The sequence below is a fragment of the Alexandromys fortis genome, unplaced genomic scaffold (assembly GCF_014885135.2).
Source record: "Alexandromys fortis isolate MF-2015 unplaced genomic scaffold, M_Fortis_MF-2015_v1.1 scaffold_72, whole genome shotgun sequence".
Classification (NCBI taxonomy): domain Eukaryota; kingdom Metazoa; phylum Chordata; class Mammalia; order Rodentia; family Cricetidae; genus Alexandromys; species Alexandromys fortis.
Genome location: NW_026067969.1, coordinates 6,756,949 through 6,774,163, shown reverse-complemented (window position 1 = coordinate 6,774,163; position 17,215 = coordinate 6,756,949). Strand labels below are relative to the sequence as shown.

Below are 17,215 nucleotides of genomic sequence, written 5' to 3'. Positions count from 1 at the left end.
CGACCCCTAGTGGAAGACGGCAGAACTGGAGTAGCATCCCTAACCTGCGACTAGGGAGGAAACCTAAGAGCCTGGGGGTGGGGGAAGGGAGCATCCCTCATCTACGCACCCCTCCTCCCCCCACTGCCTCCAGTATCAGAGCCTCATGCTTGCTCACAGTAAAATTCTAGAACTGCGAGAGCCCCAGGGAATCCCCCAAGACACACCCTTAACTACTGCTGCTAGCAGCAGGCTGGCATGAGCAGATGGAGGCAGCAGAGTAGAAGCCCTGAGCTGCTGTGCCTGGTGACCCGGACCTGGGTTCTATCCCTCGCTGCTGTGCCTGGTGACCCGGGCCTGGGTTCTATCCCTCGCTGCTGTGCCTGGTGACCCGGGCCTGGGTTCTATCCCTTGCTGCTGTGCCTGGTGACCCGGATCTGGGTTCTAACCCTCGCTGCTGTGCCTGGTGACCCGGATCTGGGTTCTATCCCTCGCTGCTGTGCCTGGTGACCCGGACCTCGGTTCTGTCTCTGGGCTCCTACATGGTGGAGGGTGAGAACTACTCTGGAGGGTTATCTCCTGACCTCCACATGTATACAGTAGCTTCCGGCCCTACCACCCCCAAAACAAGTGAATTAAAAAACCAATTGCTGTTATTAAAGGCGAGCCCTGTGGGTCCTGAGAAAGCAGGAAGTGGCTGGACAGTGAATATGGCAGCTGAGCATGGTGGAGCATAGCTGTAACCCCAGCACTCAGGAGTTCCAGGCCAGCTTGAGCTATATAGCCGAGCCCTGTTTCAGCAAACAAAGCTGAAGGCTAAAAGGTGGGCTAAGCTTGAAGGGGTTCAACGCCTTCTGTCTCTGCCATCACTCAGGGTGAACCCTTACCTCCCTAGTCCCTGTGGTGCTTTCCTCTGGTGTCCAAATACGGGACGGGAGCCAGCCAGCACCCAGCAGCCCCTGTGTGTCTCAGCCAGCACCAGCAGCCCCTGTGTGTCTCGATTTGCATCAAGTATTCATTAGGCCCTGGCTGAAACACTTGTGGCTCTGTGCGGTAGGTTTTTAGTGACATCAACTGGGGACATCTCAGGGCTACAAGAAAATAATATACACAAAGGCTCACGTGTGCCTTCGTCCTTAGACCTGGGCAGGCAGGAGGATATTTCCAGTCCTGCAGTGCTCTGCTGGACACAATGCCCCCAAAGGGACAGCGCCCAAGAGGCAGTGCAGCCTGCAATGGTCCGGGTGAGTCCTGCAGAACCTCCCCCCACAGCTCTCCACATGTGAGGACCACAGTGGTCCTGGCACACTTACTCAAGGTTGCCAGCTCCTTTTCAGGCTCTCTGTGGGTATCAGTGCATCTGTGCCTGCTCCCCTTGATCCGTCAAGCAAGGTCCTGGAGACAGGAAGCCTGACACTAAAATTCGACTTTATTTCTAGTTCAAATTTAGGCCATGCAAGAGTCAGGGTAGTTTCATGTTTGCCCTGAGTTTAAAATAGAATGGGTGTAAGGTACATCCTTTCTGCTATAGTTTGCGCAAGTTCATGGGCAGAACCACAGACGATTAGGACCTGCATGTGCCCTCAGGTGCCAGACACCTGCTCTGCAGGGATGGCTACCCACTCCCACAGAGAGGCACAGTCAGTCCTTCCTGGCTCCTCCTTGGAGACTCAGCCCTAGGGCCAGAAGTTGGCCCCAGTTCACCAGCCCCTGGGAACTTCCTGCCTTGCTCAGCGAGGATGCCTTGCCTGCCAGATCTAGGTTCACTGGAGCCACTGAAGAGCTAGGCGTTTATTTCAAGGGGAACTACCCAAGTGTTTTGAGGCAAACCAGGGTCTATTTCTAGCTCAGCTTCCCGCAGTACAAGCAATGAATGTTGCCAAGCCCCTGAATTAACTCCAGACAGAAATCCTCCTCCATAGGAAGCCGCCCACGTGTGCACTATGGGTTCAAACGTATGTAGCTCTCGGAAGTGAGCGCGTCTGAAACATCTCTAGAAACACTCCACACACACAGTAACTTGTAAACAGAGGCTTGAAGAGGTAGGGTGCAGGGTGTCGTGGAGTCCAGGCTGGCTTGCAACTCAAGATGCGGCCAAGGATGATCCTCTTGCCTCTACCTGCTATAGGCTGCTTCTATTACAGGCAGGTTCCACCATGCCTGAATTAAGTGGTGGGACTGCAATCCAGGGTTTCGTGTGTGTTAGATAAAACACTCTTCCAGCTGTGAGGTACATTCCCAGTCCTATATGCATTTCCTTGTTTGGTGGATTTGTTCTGAGATGGAATCCTGTAGCCCAGGTTAGCCTCTAATTCAAATGCCGGACCAGAAAAGTACATCACTACCCCTGGCTTTGGGAAGGTTTTAGCCCTTGTTTCTACTCCGAGCACTCCTAACCCTTCAGGTATTATGGGATGTCAGTGGCCAGCTTGCTCTTCCACACAGGACAGAATAAATCTGGATACCATAACACACTCAACCACTGGGCCACCTCCCAAGTCCAGAGCTCAGTGCTTCCAAAGCAATACTCTCAAACCCTCCCCAGAAAACTAAAGCAAATGGGACCAGAGCTGCAGGGATGACGACCATGCCGCTTAAGGTCCAGAGGCCTGAGGTCCTGGGGAAGGCACTGGGCCTCTGTAGCTACTCTGTAGGCTACTGCTGAGGTTTGCAGGGGTATGCTGGCCACTAGACATATCCCTGCTGGGCCCCTGTGGTTGGCAGGTTCCAGGAAAGGAAAGACAGTTGGCATTTCAAATGATCCAGCCTCCTCCCCACAGCTTCCACGGGGCCTCTGGCTCGTGTTAGTCAGTTAACACACGACAGGACAAGCTAGGGGCAGGGGAGGAATGCATATTTATTGGGACATTCTGAACACAAACCATCACAGTAGTGCAATGAGCCAAGGGCTTGACAGCAGACTTCCAAAGATGGCAGCCAATGGGGCAAGTCCCAGCAGCAGCTGTCCACGGGTCCACATGCCACCTCATTGGGAAGAAGCAGGTCTAGGGAATACCAAATGCCCAGGCCTGGGCTGCAGGCATCCACTTCTGCAGAGAGTGGAGGCCACTGCCCTCTGGTGGCCTCTTGGTCCCAGGATCCCTCACCACCCCATACCTAGATGTTCTGTCCAGACTTCTCAAGGACCCCAGCATCAGGACAGCCTCTCAAGGCTCAGGGGGTCCCAGTACCTCTGCAATGGCCTTGCAGGACCCTCTGGGCAAGTGCCTGTGTGAGTAGCCACAGATCACATCTCCCCAGAGGTGGCCCTAGACACTAAGGCTGGGGGAGGTACAGGAAGAGGAGAATCAGGGTCACTCTAGGCCACACAGGAAGCTGAGCAAGCAACCAACACTGCACCAGTGCCTGAGGTATCTGTCTACCCCGCCCCCAGGGGTTCAGGAGCCTCTCCACAGGGCAAATGACACCCATCTGCCAGTGGGCTCAGCACAACAAGGTGGCAGGTCCTCTATAAACAAAAGTTGCCCTTTCTCCACTCCAACCACATGAGCCCTGTATCTATAGTCAACAACCAACACAGGGCAGCCTGGACCTCCAGGAGGCTATGGTAACCAACATGGCCGCCGTGCAGAGCCCCTCACATCCATTCTGTCCCCTGTGCATGGAAATCTACCTCTGTGAGTCCCTAAGTTGCTGGACCAAGTACCCAGCAGAAAATACCCAAAAGATGGCTGCCATTCTCAGTCTCATCCCAGGGGACAGCATTGGCTGAGGGGCAGCATGGAGCTCCTGGGACAAAAGCTGGGCCCAAGCTAGCAAGAGGGCAAGTCTGGGGAAAGGGCGACGATAGCCGGAGTCCTCAGAAGTCAGAGAATATATTTCCCAGCACAGCATCTCTCGCGGCGGACGGCCCAGCCGCACTTAGTCTCCGCACCAAGCACACAGCAGCTCAGCTGCAGGGCAGACACACCCTTTGGGGATGGCAGATACCAGCCTTCGGGGACAGTGGGCACTCAGCAGGATGCAGTCTGCAGAGGGATGCAGGGCTGTCTGGAAAGGAGTAGGGCCAGCCACAGCCACTCAGCCTGGCCCAAGTCACACAGCCCGGGTCTCAGCCTCAATCTTTTGCTCTCCATGCAAGCTCTCTGGGTCTGGGAGCTGGGCCACACTTTGCCGGATGGCAATCTCAGGGCCACCCCCATACAGGTTGTTCAGATAGGTCCAGGTCTCCTCCGAAATCTGCCCATAGTCAGCCCCTGTGGAACAGGAGAAGCATGCTTACACTGAGGCCACATTGTATAACAGTCCTCAGGAGAAACATCTTCTAGGTAGTGGAACTGCGAGGATGAGGACAGGCATGGTGCCCCAGACAGGAGAGAGAATGACCACAGCCCTCCCCAAAGCCCTTTCTTCTAAGGGGCCCAGAGAACATGGCTCTGGCTGTTGTCTCGTTTCCCAGGGTTAGATGACATAAGAACTGACCAGGCTAGCAAGAGGCATAAAATGCAGGGTGTGGTGAGGGGCCTAGAGGACCTGCACAGGGGTCAAGCATTGCTAGATCCCCCTATATGGCCTCTGGGCCTGGATTTGGATAACAGGATTTTGATAACAGCTGGCAAAACTTCCTGGAAGGACAGGACCTCAAGGTAACCTGGTGGCGTGGCCTGAAGGTACAAATGACAGCCTGGCTGGGCTAGTGGTGCTGGGAGACTTACCCTGCTTTAGCTGGACATGGCCACTGCCTTTGACCTGAGCGATCCTGCTGTTGTCAATGGGCCCGGGAGGCTCTGCAATAGACAGAGCACAAGGTTCAGTGCTCCAGGCAGTACTATCCTTCAGCAAGGCTTACTACTCAGAGCCCACAGAGGCCTTTCTGGCCTCAGGGCAGAGCCAAGGCTAACAGAGATACTTCCTGCACCAAAGCCTTCTCTCTTGATTTCAAGCCAGTCTCTTAGTACTCTTAGTACCAGAAGAGGGTACATCTGGTGGGCATGGGGTTGTTAAAGACCAATGTTTTAGTGATGGGCATCAGTGGTATTTGCCACTATTTGGTGTTCTTTCCTGGTCTACTACCATCTAGCCCTCAGCAACTATGAGAAATGGGAACTGTTTACACAGGACAGAGGTCCTGGCAGCTGGAAAGACCTGCCCAGCTCAGAACTGGAGAAAGGCAAGGCCAGAAGCCAGACCATGGAAAGAACCCCAGGACTGTGCTCCCAACCACAGTCACCTGTTTCAGCCAGCAAAGGATGGGGCTGGGGAAATATCCAACAGCCTCTCTAGTACTGGCTGTTCATGCTCTGTCTGAGAAGCAGGCAGGACACTTGTGGGCTCTGTCAACCTGCCAGGCCCCCAAGAGCCTGGTCTGGGAGCCTGAGTGACTGTGAAGGTAGCCCAGATCTAAGTCTGCTACTCTTTGCTGGTGACTTTGAGAATCCTGATAGCTCACTAATTACAGGGCTGTCTTCATTTCTGCAAATCCAAGGGATCAAACAAGTACCTCAGCTTTTCTAAAGGTCTAGAGCTATCTACCAAGGAGGCAATAGAATCCCAAGTACATGGCCTTGCAGGAGGGAGGGGCGGCTTCCCAGGGGTCAGCAGGAGCGGGCAGAGGAGGCAGGGTTGGAAGGATGCTCTGTCATAGTGGCTGGGAGAGCAGCAGTGGCAGCCAGGCCTGCAGGAATCTGTGTTCTCTGCATCCCTGGAATAGAGCACCAAACCTGCCAGGCTGCCCTACAGAAGGCCCGCACCACTCACCACTGTCCTTCCCTTTGACGAAAGCCTCCCACTCTCGGAACCAGTGCATGCTGATGCAGTAAATGACACTGGGAGACTCCTCGGCTTGGAAGGCCTTGTTCAGCTAGGGGGAGGAAGAGATAGGCAGGGGCAGTCAATCTGTCCCCTGTTCCTCATGACTTTCCAAAGTCCCACCCCAGCCCCTGAGCCTCTCAAACACTAGATGCTCTACGCAGAAAATCAATGACTCCTTGACATGTTCAAAAAAAGAGAAAATTCAAAGGGCTAGAGAGATGGCTCAGTGGTTAAGAGCACAGACTGCTCTTGTAGAGGACCCAGGTTCAATTCCCAGCACCTACACGGTTGCTCACATCCATCCATAACTTCAATTCCAATGCTTCTATACCCTCTGAGGGCACCAAGCATGCACATGGTGAGATAACATATATATGCAGGCAAAACATTCAAATACATAAAATACATCTTCAAGCTGGGCGGTGGTAGTGCACGCCTTTAATCCCACCACTTGGGAGGCAGAGGCAGGCGGATCTCTGTGAGTTTGAGGCCAGCCTGGTCTACAGAGCTAGTTCCAGGACAGGCTCCAAAAGCTACAGAGAAACCCTGTCTCTATAAACCAAAAAAAAAAAAAAAATCTTCAAAGAAACGGCCAGTTCCTGCACTGACCAACCAGGTCACGGCAGATAATGCCTTTAGCACTTTCTCTAAGACGCTGTTTTCTTCACTTACCAAGTGCAACATCAGCTCACATGGTTCACTGTCTAACACTCTTAATGCTAGTGCTGGAGATGATACCCTGGGCATCACAGGCGCTAAGCCACACCCGCAGGCCCTCACCGACACTTCTCTGTGATTACAGGAAGAGGCCTTACATACATCTCCCCACGACTTTAAATGCTTCCGGTCTCGTCCTGTGTCCTATAAGCAGCATGAGGAGGGGAAGCAGCCCCACCACAGCACTTCCTGTCCCAGCAGCCCCTCTCCTGATGGGTACCAAACTCCTCACACTTTCTGTGAGTCTCAGGCACCTTCCACTTGAGGGTGCAGAGACCAGCAGTCCTCAGCCAGGAGTGCTCCATCCCCCAGGGACAGCAGTGCTCCTGTGGGCACAGGATTTCAACCACTGTAAAGAGACCCTAGCCTGAGTCACCGCGGCAGGCGCGAGTAGAGCATGTTGGCATTTCTCTAACGCCAACGCCTCTTCTCTTCATTCCTGACCCGCTACTACTTGGCAGAGCACTTCCTACTCAGCCTGACTGCACATGGCTTTGGTCCTCAAGTCCCTGTTCCCCAAATGCACCTTGATGAAAGTGTCAATCTCCATCCTCCTGCGTTTGGCCAGCGCCTCGATCTCCACCTGGCAGATGGAGCACACGTACAGATGGTTCACAGCAGGGCCACCCCCGAACCTGCTCGGGCAGGGAGAGAGAGCCAGCATCAAGCAGGGTAGCTGCTCCCCGCCTCACCCCGTGCCCTCTAGCACACTCCCAGCACAAAAGGCTGGCAAGGGTCCTCAGGGCTGCTTTTCCTCAAAAGGTGCCCAGAGCTCGGCTTCATCCGGGCCACCAGTAAAGCTGTAGTAGGAGATAAGTGCATGAGGCTGCAGTAGATGGGTGCAGTGAGGCTGCAGTAGGAGATGGGTGCAGTGAGGCTGCAGTAGTAGACAAGTGCAGTGAGGCTGCAGTAGGAGATAAGTGTCCTGGCCTAGGAGCCTTACAGGATCAAGGGCTCTTTCCCACCACCCACTGGGAGCTGGCAGGAGGGGGCTCCTTCCCGGGGCAGACTCTACATACCCAGCTCTACTGGGGCCTGAGGCTGGACTGGGCTGCCATGGGAGGACTGCCTGCTCTTGGTGTCACTGACCTACAAGTCCTCAGACTAGAGCAGTTGCCTCAGTGTGGCCAGTCTGGGCCCCGTGCCAGACAGCCTGTGCTGGGTAGAGGTCAGAGGTCTAAGCCAACCCCCACACCTCAGCCCTGAAAGCAATATCCAAGGGCTTTCCAATGGGCTGACTGGATTCCCTGCAGAAGGTGGGGCTGCTGCGCTGCCCAGGGAACAGGGGCAGTGGGGTCAACCCCACTCCAGCCAGCTCCCAGCACTCACCTGCCGTACAGGTGCTCCCAGACGCTCTGCGGCAGGATCACCACCAGGTCGTCGATGTAGTGGTATTTGTTAGGTGGGATGCCTGTGAGGGGAGGCACAGAAGAGAAAGCTGGGGCTTGGGCCCAGCTACCCCCACCGCAACACCTCCCCCAGGGGCAGCCTGTTCACCTCCATGCGAGCACAGGAAGGTGTGGTTGGTGATGGGCCCCGGCTCGGCAAAGGTGTTGAACTTGTTTAGCCATTCTCGGGACACGTAGAACCGGAGCAGGCTGGGCTCCCGCATGGCAGCCAGAGACACCACCTGCTGCCGCTCACGCATGGCCTCCTCACTGCTCTTCCTGGGATAGACAGGGGTACAGTATGAGCCAAGAGACCAGGACTCAGGTTGTGCATGGACACCAAGTCAGACCAGGCCATGCTATGTATGCAGAGGCACCCCATTACATGCTGGGGGAGTGGCCTGACCCTCTCACAGGAAAGCTGGCTTGCAGAAACTGCAGATACAGACAGGCACATTAGTTGGGGTTCCCCACCAGGCCCACCTGTAGAAGAGTACGTAGGCCTCCACATTCTGCACCACCGTCTCATGGACCTCGGTGACATACTGGTCATCAAATTCATACCACTGCCCATTGATCACATTCTGACAGTAGGCAATGTAGTGCCCACCTGGTAGACAAGCAACAGGTTATGTGGACCACAGGGGCTAGGCAGTGGAGGAGGGCTGGGCTGGAGTGCAGGGCATACTCACTGCCTGCTGTGCCATGGTGACAAATGACAGAGAGAAGGTCATAGGTGGTGACCTGAGAAGTGCACTCCTTGGCCAGGAAAGGGCGGAGGTCGAGTCCCTCAAGGGGGAAGGAGACATGGCTGCTGACTTTGAAGGAGTACATTACCTCATGCCGGAAGCGCTTCAGGTGGACACACAGAATCTGAGGGGAGAGGGCAGGGGCCAGTCACCCTGGCCAACTGGGGAAGACGACAGGGAAGCTCACGGATAGGAATCCCACACAGGTCTAGGCCTGTTGGACTTGCATGGGGTCCATCACACATGTCAGAGACCCCCATGTGGGAGTCAACAGCCCACTTCTCTCACGAGGACTGACAGCCAGAGGGGCCGACAGAGAGCTGGGCTGGGCCCTCAGGAAGTGGACTCTGCCCCAGCTTGCCAGGCTTACTTTTCAAGAACTCTGACACTGGTTTGGGAACTCTAAGGAACCTCTCCAGGACATCAGCCAGCCAGCAGCCTGAGCCTTGACTCTGCTCACCTGGGGCCTCAGCAAGCCCCCAAACAGAAGAGGGAACTGAAGTGCAGAGGACACCTCTTCCCCAAAGCACCTGCGCGAGTTTCATGGCCTTCTGTGTCTGTATAGGACAGGTCAGTCTCTACACGGCCCCACAGGCTACTCAAGCACCTACCCACGTGGACCTCAGCCTAACAGGGCCAAGGTGGCTCGCTCACCTCGGGCAGGCATAGGACTTTACAGTACTTCACACCATTCCGCAGCCTGCAGAGGACAGAAGAGCCATGGTCAGTGTCCTGCGGGGAAGAGGGTCAGCAGAGAGACCAAAGCACAGTCCCCTCCAGACCCTTGTCATCTGGGAGGTTAGCACAGGGCTAGCTGAGGGAAACCCTGGGGAGGATGAGGACTCGGGGAACAGGGATCTGGAACAGGCCCCGGAGCACAACTTACTTCTTACACCGCTCACAGCTGTACATGTTGTCACCTGACGCAGACGAGCAAAGGCCAGAGGTCAGCAGGCATAGAAAACGGGGACAGAAAGAGCAAATATGAATTATGTTTAAGGTGAAAAATACTGGCAGACAAGATTCCAGAGACAGAACCAGAAAGAAAGAAAAAATAAGAGGTTCATTTGGCCCTAGAAGCACCGAACTTCTCACATGGGCAGAAGTAAAAACAAATGAAAGGCAGAAGGCAAGGAGGAGGGAGCCCAGCACTGAAGGCAGGCAGGTGGTGGACTTGAACCTTCAACAGGCAGAGTTCCCATGTCACACTGCTACCAAAGGGACTCGGGGCCAGAGAGATGGCTCAGCTGAGCTGGATGACCTGGGTTCATCCCTGAGACTTACATGTGAAACAGAGAGCCAGCTTCAGGTCGTCCTTTGACCCCCACATGTGCAATATGACATGTGACACACACAGAGCAATAAAAATACTTCTAAAAATTTAAAACATCACTGGGTGGTTGTAGCACACACTTTTAATCCCAGCACTCGGGAGGCAGAGACAGGCAGAGCTCTAGGAGTGTAAGGCCAGCCTGGTCTACAGAGTGAGTTCCAGGGCAGCGAGAGCTATACAGAGAAACCCTGCCTCAATTAATTAATTAATTTCAAAAATTTTTTAAATAATAAGAATAGTTATTGTGGCAAAACTGGTGTTATTTGCATTTTTCAATCAGAAAAGCCAAAAAACACACACACACACACACAAGCAAAAACCAAAGAATTTTTTTAAAAATCATGAGGTTAATGACATGGCTCAGCAGGCAAAAGTGCTTGTCACCAAGCCTGACAACCTGAGTCTGATCCCGAGACCCACATGCTGCAAGGACAAAAATCAATTCCCTAGCTGTCTTCTTGCTTCATACTAGGGCAGTATGTGTACACACAGTAATTAAAGGGGTAAATATTTTAAATTACATTTTAGCTTTCAAGCTGGTCACAGTGGTCACAACCTACAAGCTTAACTGGAGAAGAGGAGGCTAGAGAGAGGATCAGTAGTTTAAGGCCAACCTGGGCTACACAATAAATCTGAGGCCAGCATGGGCTATATAAGACCCTGTCTCAAAACAGAAACAAAGATAAACAGAAAAATCCACCTTGTTAATAACCAAGGAAGCATAAAGCTCAAGTGGAGCACCCCCTCCGCACCCAACTGGTAGAAAGTAACAACGGGCCAACAGCCAAGAGTGACAGCAACAGATGTCTAAGCCTGCCCTGGCGGGTAGTAGGTGAACATTTATCTCATGTGTTTCTTTGGAACAGCCTCATGCAACCCAGGCTGGTCTTGAACTCACTATGTAGCTCAGAATGATCCTAAACCCTGATCTCTTGCCTCCACCCCCGAAGTGCTGGGGTTACAGGGGTGCACCTCCTGTAGGCTGGCAGTGGAATCTAACAGGGTCAGTCTGGAAAGCACAGTGGCCACGGGTCCATTGGCCTTGGGCTCTATGCAGGCCCCTCTCCCTGTAGCTCCCATTCTGGCAGCCAGGCCACTCACCCTTCAGCTCGTCAGCAGCAAAGAAAGCAGCCAGGCAGTCTTCCAGTGTGACGACAGGCCCCCAAAACCAGCTGGGGGTACAGGACACCACGAACCTAGACAGACAGGAGAGGGGTGATAGGCGCTATGAGGCCTGGGTATGGGGGTGTGGCTGAGGGCTGTCCACACTAGCAGCTGACTTGCAGCTGGAGGCTAGAGGCCCAGGGCTAGACAGTTTGTGTCCACAGGCTCTGCAGGGCCAGCTTATGTGCCCTTCCCCTAGGCCAGTTGGCTTGGGGGTTAAGGAAGTTGCCTGTAACTCTTCAGGTCACATCTGGACCCAGATGCTGCCTCACTTCCACTTGCTGCTTGGCCACTCATTGGGTTGTCACTTACCCTCCACCTTAAAGGAGCATTAGTCAAGGCTATCCCAAAATGACCAAGACCCTGAACCCAGTTAACCCAGTCCGCTTCTTTGGCCTCCAGCTCCCGATCCATGGACTCTCCCTGACCCCATGGATGCTTGTTCCTGCACTGCTGGTAGACCCAGGAAAGTCAGGCCGGGCTGAAGTCCCAGCATACCTTCGGATGTACTCTACGATGAAGGCCAGCCAGCTCTGGGAGGAGTAGCTGTCCCCACAGGCACCTGGCTTGGTTGGTACATTCTGGTAGATGGCAGAGTGGAGTTTGGCTAGGTCTTCCTTGCCAGGGATGGGCAATGACAGGTCCTGGAATGTCTCCACTGTGGTCGATACCTATGGGATGAAGACCCGCCTGGTGCCCACCTTTGCCAGTATCTACTGCCCCAGCAGGTGAAGCAGAAAGTTTGCTCCTGGGGTAGGAATGCCAAGGGAGAGTCCACCCTGCCCCACATGGTAAACAATGCCAGCTTCCCTGGGCACCCACCCGGTCACAGGTGAGACACTGCACCAGACTGAGGACAGAGCCATTGAAGACGTCTGAGATTACACTGCGGTAGCTTTGCTCCTTCCGCCTCCGGCCACCAGTACTCGGCACCTGGGCTGGGAACACAACACAGGACTAGGCCAGTCTCCCTGGCATGGCAGGCACAGACAAGAGGCTTCCTCAGCCACACTGTGCAGCCCTCACCGTGGATCACGACTGATTATACACGTCACCCGTTGACGCCTTAGCACCACTGTTTATCATAGAAAATGGGGCTCCCTCTCACATCCCAAGGCTGCTACTGGGTTTAAAGGCTCAGGTGAGCAGCACATAGCCTGGACCAGGGTTGTAAGTGCCCCACACTGGCCACCATGACATCCCCAGCTGAGCTCATCACTCCCCCGAACCTTTCTTGAGCACGTACGATGGCCCCATCCTCACAGGGCTTGCACGAGGAGGGCTGCTGGACAGCTTGGTGTGGCCCTCGTGGTGGTGCACAGGGCTGCAGGGGCGAGAGGAGCTGCGTATGTGGGCTTCGTTGTCTGGCTCTGGGGACAGCAAGGAGGAAGTACTGGGCCAGGGCAGCAGAGCTAGTGCCCTCCATGCCAGCTCTGGGGCCAGAGCAAAAGAACCTGGCATCTCCCCCCAGGAATAATGCCTGCCTCCCCATTCCGCCCCCTATGTCCAGCTCCAACCCCATCAAACACACTGGGACAAAGCTATCCAGTCTATTTCCAGCTGAGGCTTCAGACAAGGCAGGGTTGTGGCTCTGAAAGCCCAGTGAGCCTGGCACTGTGAGGACAGTTCAGAGGCAGAGTCTCCCCCACCCTACAGCTAGGCAGGCAACAGACACAGGGCTTACAGGCTGTGACTTCCCAGTGGCCCAACCAGATCTGGCTGACTGATACCTGGGGTCCGGCAGGGGCTGGTGGACCTTGGTGATGGTGGCTGAGCCTCGCTGGATTGGTTGTCAAGGGAGGCCATGGCCGTGTCCACATCAGCATCCTCATCCACTTGCTCCGAGTTGGTGCGCTGCTGGCCCCAGGAGAACTTTCGGTCCTTCATTCGTTCCTTCTCAGAGATGGCTCGGCCAGCCTCGTCTGGGATCAGCAGCTCCATCTCAGCCTTCGAGCTTCCTCCACCACGCCCTTGTCCGTCACCCTCACCCCTGTCACTGCTGGAGTCACACGACAGAAACTCGTCCTCTGATGGGCTCCGGTCGCCATCACGCCTCTCATCCGTGTCACTGGAATCTGAGTCCCGAGCATCAGTGAGGGCAGTCACAGCAGCTACCATGGGCTCCTTGAGCTCTTCATGAAGCTGGTCCATTAAGCAGCGAAGGAACTCCTGGGTGTCCTGCTATCAGAGCCATATCACTAGGGCTTTACAGGGACACAAGAGCCACATGGGCACTGCTGCTTCTGCCCACAAGGTCGCCAGCCACCTCTAGCAGGACCTGGCAAGCACCTATGCAGACAAGAGGCTTAGCCCCACCCCCATGGCAATCCCCACCATTCAAGGCTCAGAGAGACTATGAGACTCCTCCCAGGTCACACAGCACACAAAGAGCCAGGGTCCTGGGCGTAAACCACAGAACCAACTTCGCCTCTGCTCCTGCAGTTTGGGAAGAGAGATGAGCAGCACGTCAGCCACTGAGGTCTCCTTGCTCCCTGAGCAGAGGTCAGCAGTGTGTCAGGGATCCAGGAAGGGTCAAAGGATAGGACATGGCCAGCCAGATGTTAAGAATACTTCATTGAACAGTGCTACCCTTCTCTACTGGTGCATCTTCCTACTCCCCCCACATCACCACCAAGTGTGTGACACAGCGGCAGGAGGAGAGGCCCTGAAAGCAGAGTCCCACCCTCCTGGCCACACGGGCAGGACACAGATCAGGTTGCTTCCCCCAGAAGGATGGTGTCATTTTTAGGGCCTAGTACCTAATCTAGCCCTGCAGGAAGCTGGGAGGTAGCCTACTTGCAGAGACACCCTACTGAGGTGGTGGTGACAGCAGCTGACCTCAAGGGCTGAGGGCACTGGAAGACATGTGCTCCGAACCCCGCAGCAATCTGATGATGCCTGAGCTACTCCTGGGCCACATGAGGGAATAGGCTTACAGGCATCCAGAGCCAGCTGACCCCAGGAGAGGTCAGTGGGACACACAAGTGGCTTCTGTCCATCAGGAGAGCAGGCATATGAATGAAAACAAGTCTTCAGCTACCACCCACTACTTCTTCCTCTTGCAAGATCAGAGGAATGGCTCACTCAACACAGTGCTTGACACGCCAAGCATAAGACCTGAGTTCAAGAACCAGAATCGACATTGAAAACAAAAACAGATGCGGTGGCATGCACTCGGAGTCTCGGCACTGCGGAGGGAGAGACAGACCCACCCCAGGGGCTCACTGGTCAGCCAGGCTCAACCACACCATCTGTGAGTTCCACACCAGTGAAAGTCACTGTGTCAAAGGAGGTGGGCGGTGTTCACAAAGATGGTCCCTGAGGTCGTCTTCCAACCTCTCTGCGAGTAAGAGTGCTTGCACATGCACACACACACCACACACACACACACACACACACACACACACACACACACACATCTTTTAAAAAATTAAAAGTTCTAGCCAGGCAGTGGTGGTGCACACCTTTAATCCTGGCACTTGAGAGACAGAGGTAGGTGAATCACTGTGAGTTCCAGGCCAGCCTGGTCTATAGGATACAGAGAAAGCCTGTCTCAAAAAAAAAAAAAAAAAGAGGGAGCTGGAGAGATGACTCAGTGGTTAAGAACATAGCCCATAGCCTGCTCTTCCAAAGGTCCTGAGTTCAATTCCCAGCAACCACATGGTGGCTCACAACCATCTGTAATGAGGTCTGGTGCCCTCTTCTGGCCTGCAGACATACACACAGACAGAACATTGTATAAATAAATAAATATTAAAAAAAGAAAAAGAAAAAGAAAAAAAAAGTTTTCTGTCCCTTGCCAAGCTTTCAACCTACACGAAAGCACAAAATCTCCTATGTCCACATAGAGAGGCTACAGCTGTACCTGGCTTCAGACCAGAAGTATCTGTGGAAGTACAAGGAGCAGGGAAAGCAACCTCTGCTGGCCCAGCTGGAGGAGATGATGTCACACAGCAGTCAAGCAGCACACGGGATGGTGTCCACCCTGGCTGAGGGCAGCACAGTGCTGTCCAGAATAAAGGTCACTCTGCAGTAAGGGACAGGCTCAGCTTGTCCCTTACCCCTCTCCTGCCCTGTGTGCTGTGTACCTTGGATGTGTAGCTTCTCTGAGCCTTGCTCACCTGTGACATGGGAGCAATGTGTCCCTTTTTGGTAGACACTGTGAGCCCAGGCAGCTGCAGTCACCAGTTCTCAGAACAGGTAGTACAGAGGCAGCATGGACTTTCTCAGGCAGACAGCCTGGCGCCCACTCCAAAGATCTGAGCACATACCCCGGGCCCCAGCCTGAGCTGGGTGGCAGTCAAGAGAGTGCAGGCATCTCTAGTGCCCACCACTGCATCTGAGGGACCAACATACAGGCAGCAGAAGAGGTGGCCCAGCCAGGCCCAGCTCTGACTGCAGGTTATCCAGGAGTCCCTGCCACACCACAGGTCATGTGGGTTCAGCATGGGTTGAGAACTCACATAGCACATTCTTGGTTCCATGATTTCCTTTCTTTCTTGGCTGCCCTGGAACTCACTCTGTAGGCCAGGCTGGCCTCAGACTCACAGAGATCTGCCTGCCTCTGCCTTCCTGAGTGCTGGGACCAAGGGTGTTGTCACCATGCCTACTTGTGATTTTCTGGACGGAATGCTATGTATGGTAGATCTCAAAGATACACTCTGAGCTAAAAGTTTTTCTTGCCAGTCATGGTAGAGCACACCTGTGATCTTTGATCCCAACACTCAGCACTCAAGAGGTAGGGGCAGGTGTGTGAGTTCAAGACCAGCCTGGTCTACATGGTGAGTTCCAGGACAGCCAGACTTACATAGCAGGAAACTTAGAAAAAAGAAAAAAAAAAAAAAAAAAACAAGTCCCCACCCCCAGCCAGAAAAGAAAAAGTAGGGCTCTATGTGTAGAGTGCTTGCAGGGTAAGCCTGCAGGCCCCCCAGTCTGTTCTCCATACCCACATAAACATTGGGGCACAGTGGCACCTATGATCCCAGAGCTAGGGAGGCAAGACAGGAGGACCTGAGGTTTGTCAGCTCAGTAAGTCTAGCCTAACTGTGAGTTCCAGGCTGGTAAGTGACCCCATCTCCAAATAGTAAGGCGAGGAGTGATTCACAAAATACATCCAACATCAGCATGCACACGCTCATCTGCATGCACACACACACATGCACAGACATGCACACACGCACGCACACTAAATAAGTAGTAAACAATAAAAATAAAAATAAATCCAAGGAGGCTGGGTGCCCTCCCCGCTGTGTGGCTGGCATGAGTGACTTGGTCCCTTAAACCTCAGTTTCCTTGTCTGTAAATTGGAGCTAAAGGACAGCGGGTTACTGGGAGACACCATGTTCCTGAGTAAGAAAAGCTCTGACAATAGATGCCTGGCCTTTCTGCCTGCTATGAGGTCTGCTCTAGCTGGGCCAGGGTCCCAAGCAGCTAGACAGCTTACCTGCTGTGCATAGCCTCGGAACATCGGGTTGACCAACTTGATCCCATGGGACAGGCTGGTGGGGACCACATAGCTTGGCCTGTGGGGAGACCAAACCTGCTAGCACAGGTGGCCAGCCTTGAGCTACGCCGTGTGTGGCAACAGAGCATGGCAGATCAGACCCCATAGGGGCAGTTCCCATGACCCCCACTGGCCCCACTGGCCAGGAGACAAGCCCACAATGTCCATTGCCGAAAAACTTAAAATTTAACAAAAGTACAATGAAATAGTATCACCAATGTGTCCCTGCTAAAGAGGACACATCAGGAGCCTAGTGGTGTCCAGAGAAGAAAGGGCAGAAGTGCACCCAGGAACACCAAGAGAAGCTCTGACCTCCGACCTGTGGAAGAGTGCAGTTTCTTTCTTTTCTTTTCTTTTTTTCTCTGCATTTTAAAGGAGTACAGTTCTTTTCTCTCTCTTTTTTCCTTTTTTTTCAAGACAGTTTCTGTGTAGCCCTGGTTGTCCAGGAACTCTCTCTGTAGACTAGGCTGGCTTTGAACTCACAGAGCTCCACCTGCTTCTATTTCCCAAGTGCTGGGATTAAAGGTGTGCACCACTACTGCCTGGCTGTCCATTTCAAGGCCTAGTGTGTGCCTGTGAGAGTGTTCAAACACCACCCCCTTCACTTTTC

The 17,215-nt window shown here is 53.9% G+C and overlaps 1 protein-coding gene across 4 annotated transcripts in view; it reads right to left on the bottom strand.

Moving 5' to 3' along the window:
* Nucleotides 1-2,817: 2,817 nt before the first annotated feature.
* Nucleotides 2,818-17,215, bottom strand: part of Usp20 (ubiquitin specific peptidase 20) — a 30,901-nt gene continuing 16,503 nt past the window's right edge. For all 4 annotated transcript variants that reach the window (XM_050154947.1, XM_050154949.1, XM_050154951.1 and 1 more), the window contains exons 11-26: nt 16,546-16,624; nt 12,833-13,280; nt 12,332-12,472; nt 11,925-12,040; nt 11,601-11,773; nt 11,040-11,134; nt 9,492-9,525; nt 9,260-9,305; nt 8,549-8,729; nt 8,340-8,466; nt 7,966-8,135; nt 7,798-7,879; nt 6,995-7,103; nt 5,698-5,800; nt 4,656-4,727; nt 2,818-4,196 (exon numbers count right to left, since the gene is read on the bottom strand). In XM_050154947.1, coding sequence (XP_050010904.1) covers nt 4,036-4,196; nt 4,656-4,727; nt 5,698-5,800; nt 6,995-7,103; nt 7,798-7,879; nt 7,966-8,135; nt 8,340-8,466; nt 8,549-8,729; nt 9,260-9,305; nt 9,492-9,525; nt 11,040-11,134; nt 11,601-11,773; nt 11,925-12,040; nt 12,332-12,472; nt 12,833-13,280; nt 16,546-16,624 — 2,137 coding nt within the window. In that variant the 3' untranslated portion in view covers nt 2,818-4,035. The remainder of the gene's footprint in view (nt 4,197-4,655; nt 4,728-5,697; nt 5,801-6,994; nt 7,104-7,797; nt 7,880-7,965; nt 8,136-8,339; nt 8,467-8,548; nt 8,730-9,259; nt 9,306-9,491; nt 9,526-11,039; nt 11,135-11,600; nt 11,774-11,924; nt 12,041-12,331; nt 12,473-12,832; nt 13,281-16,545; nt 16,625-17,215) is intronic.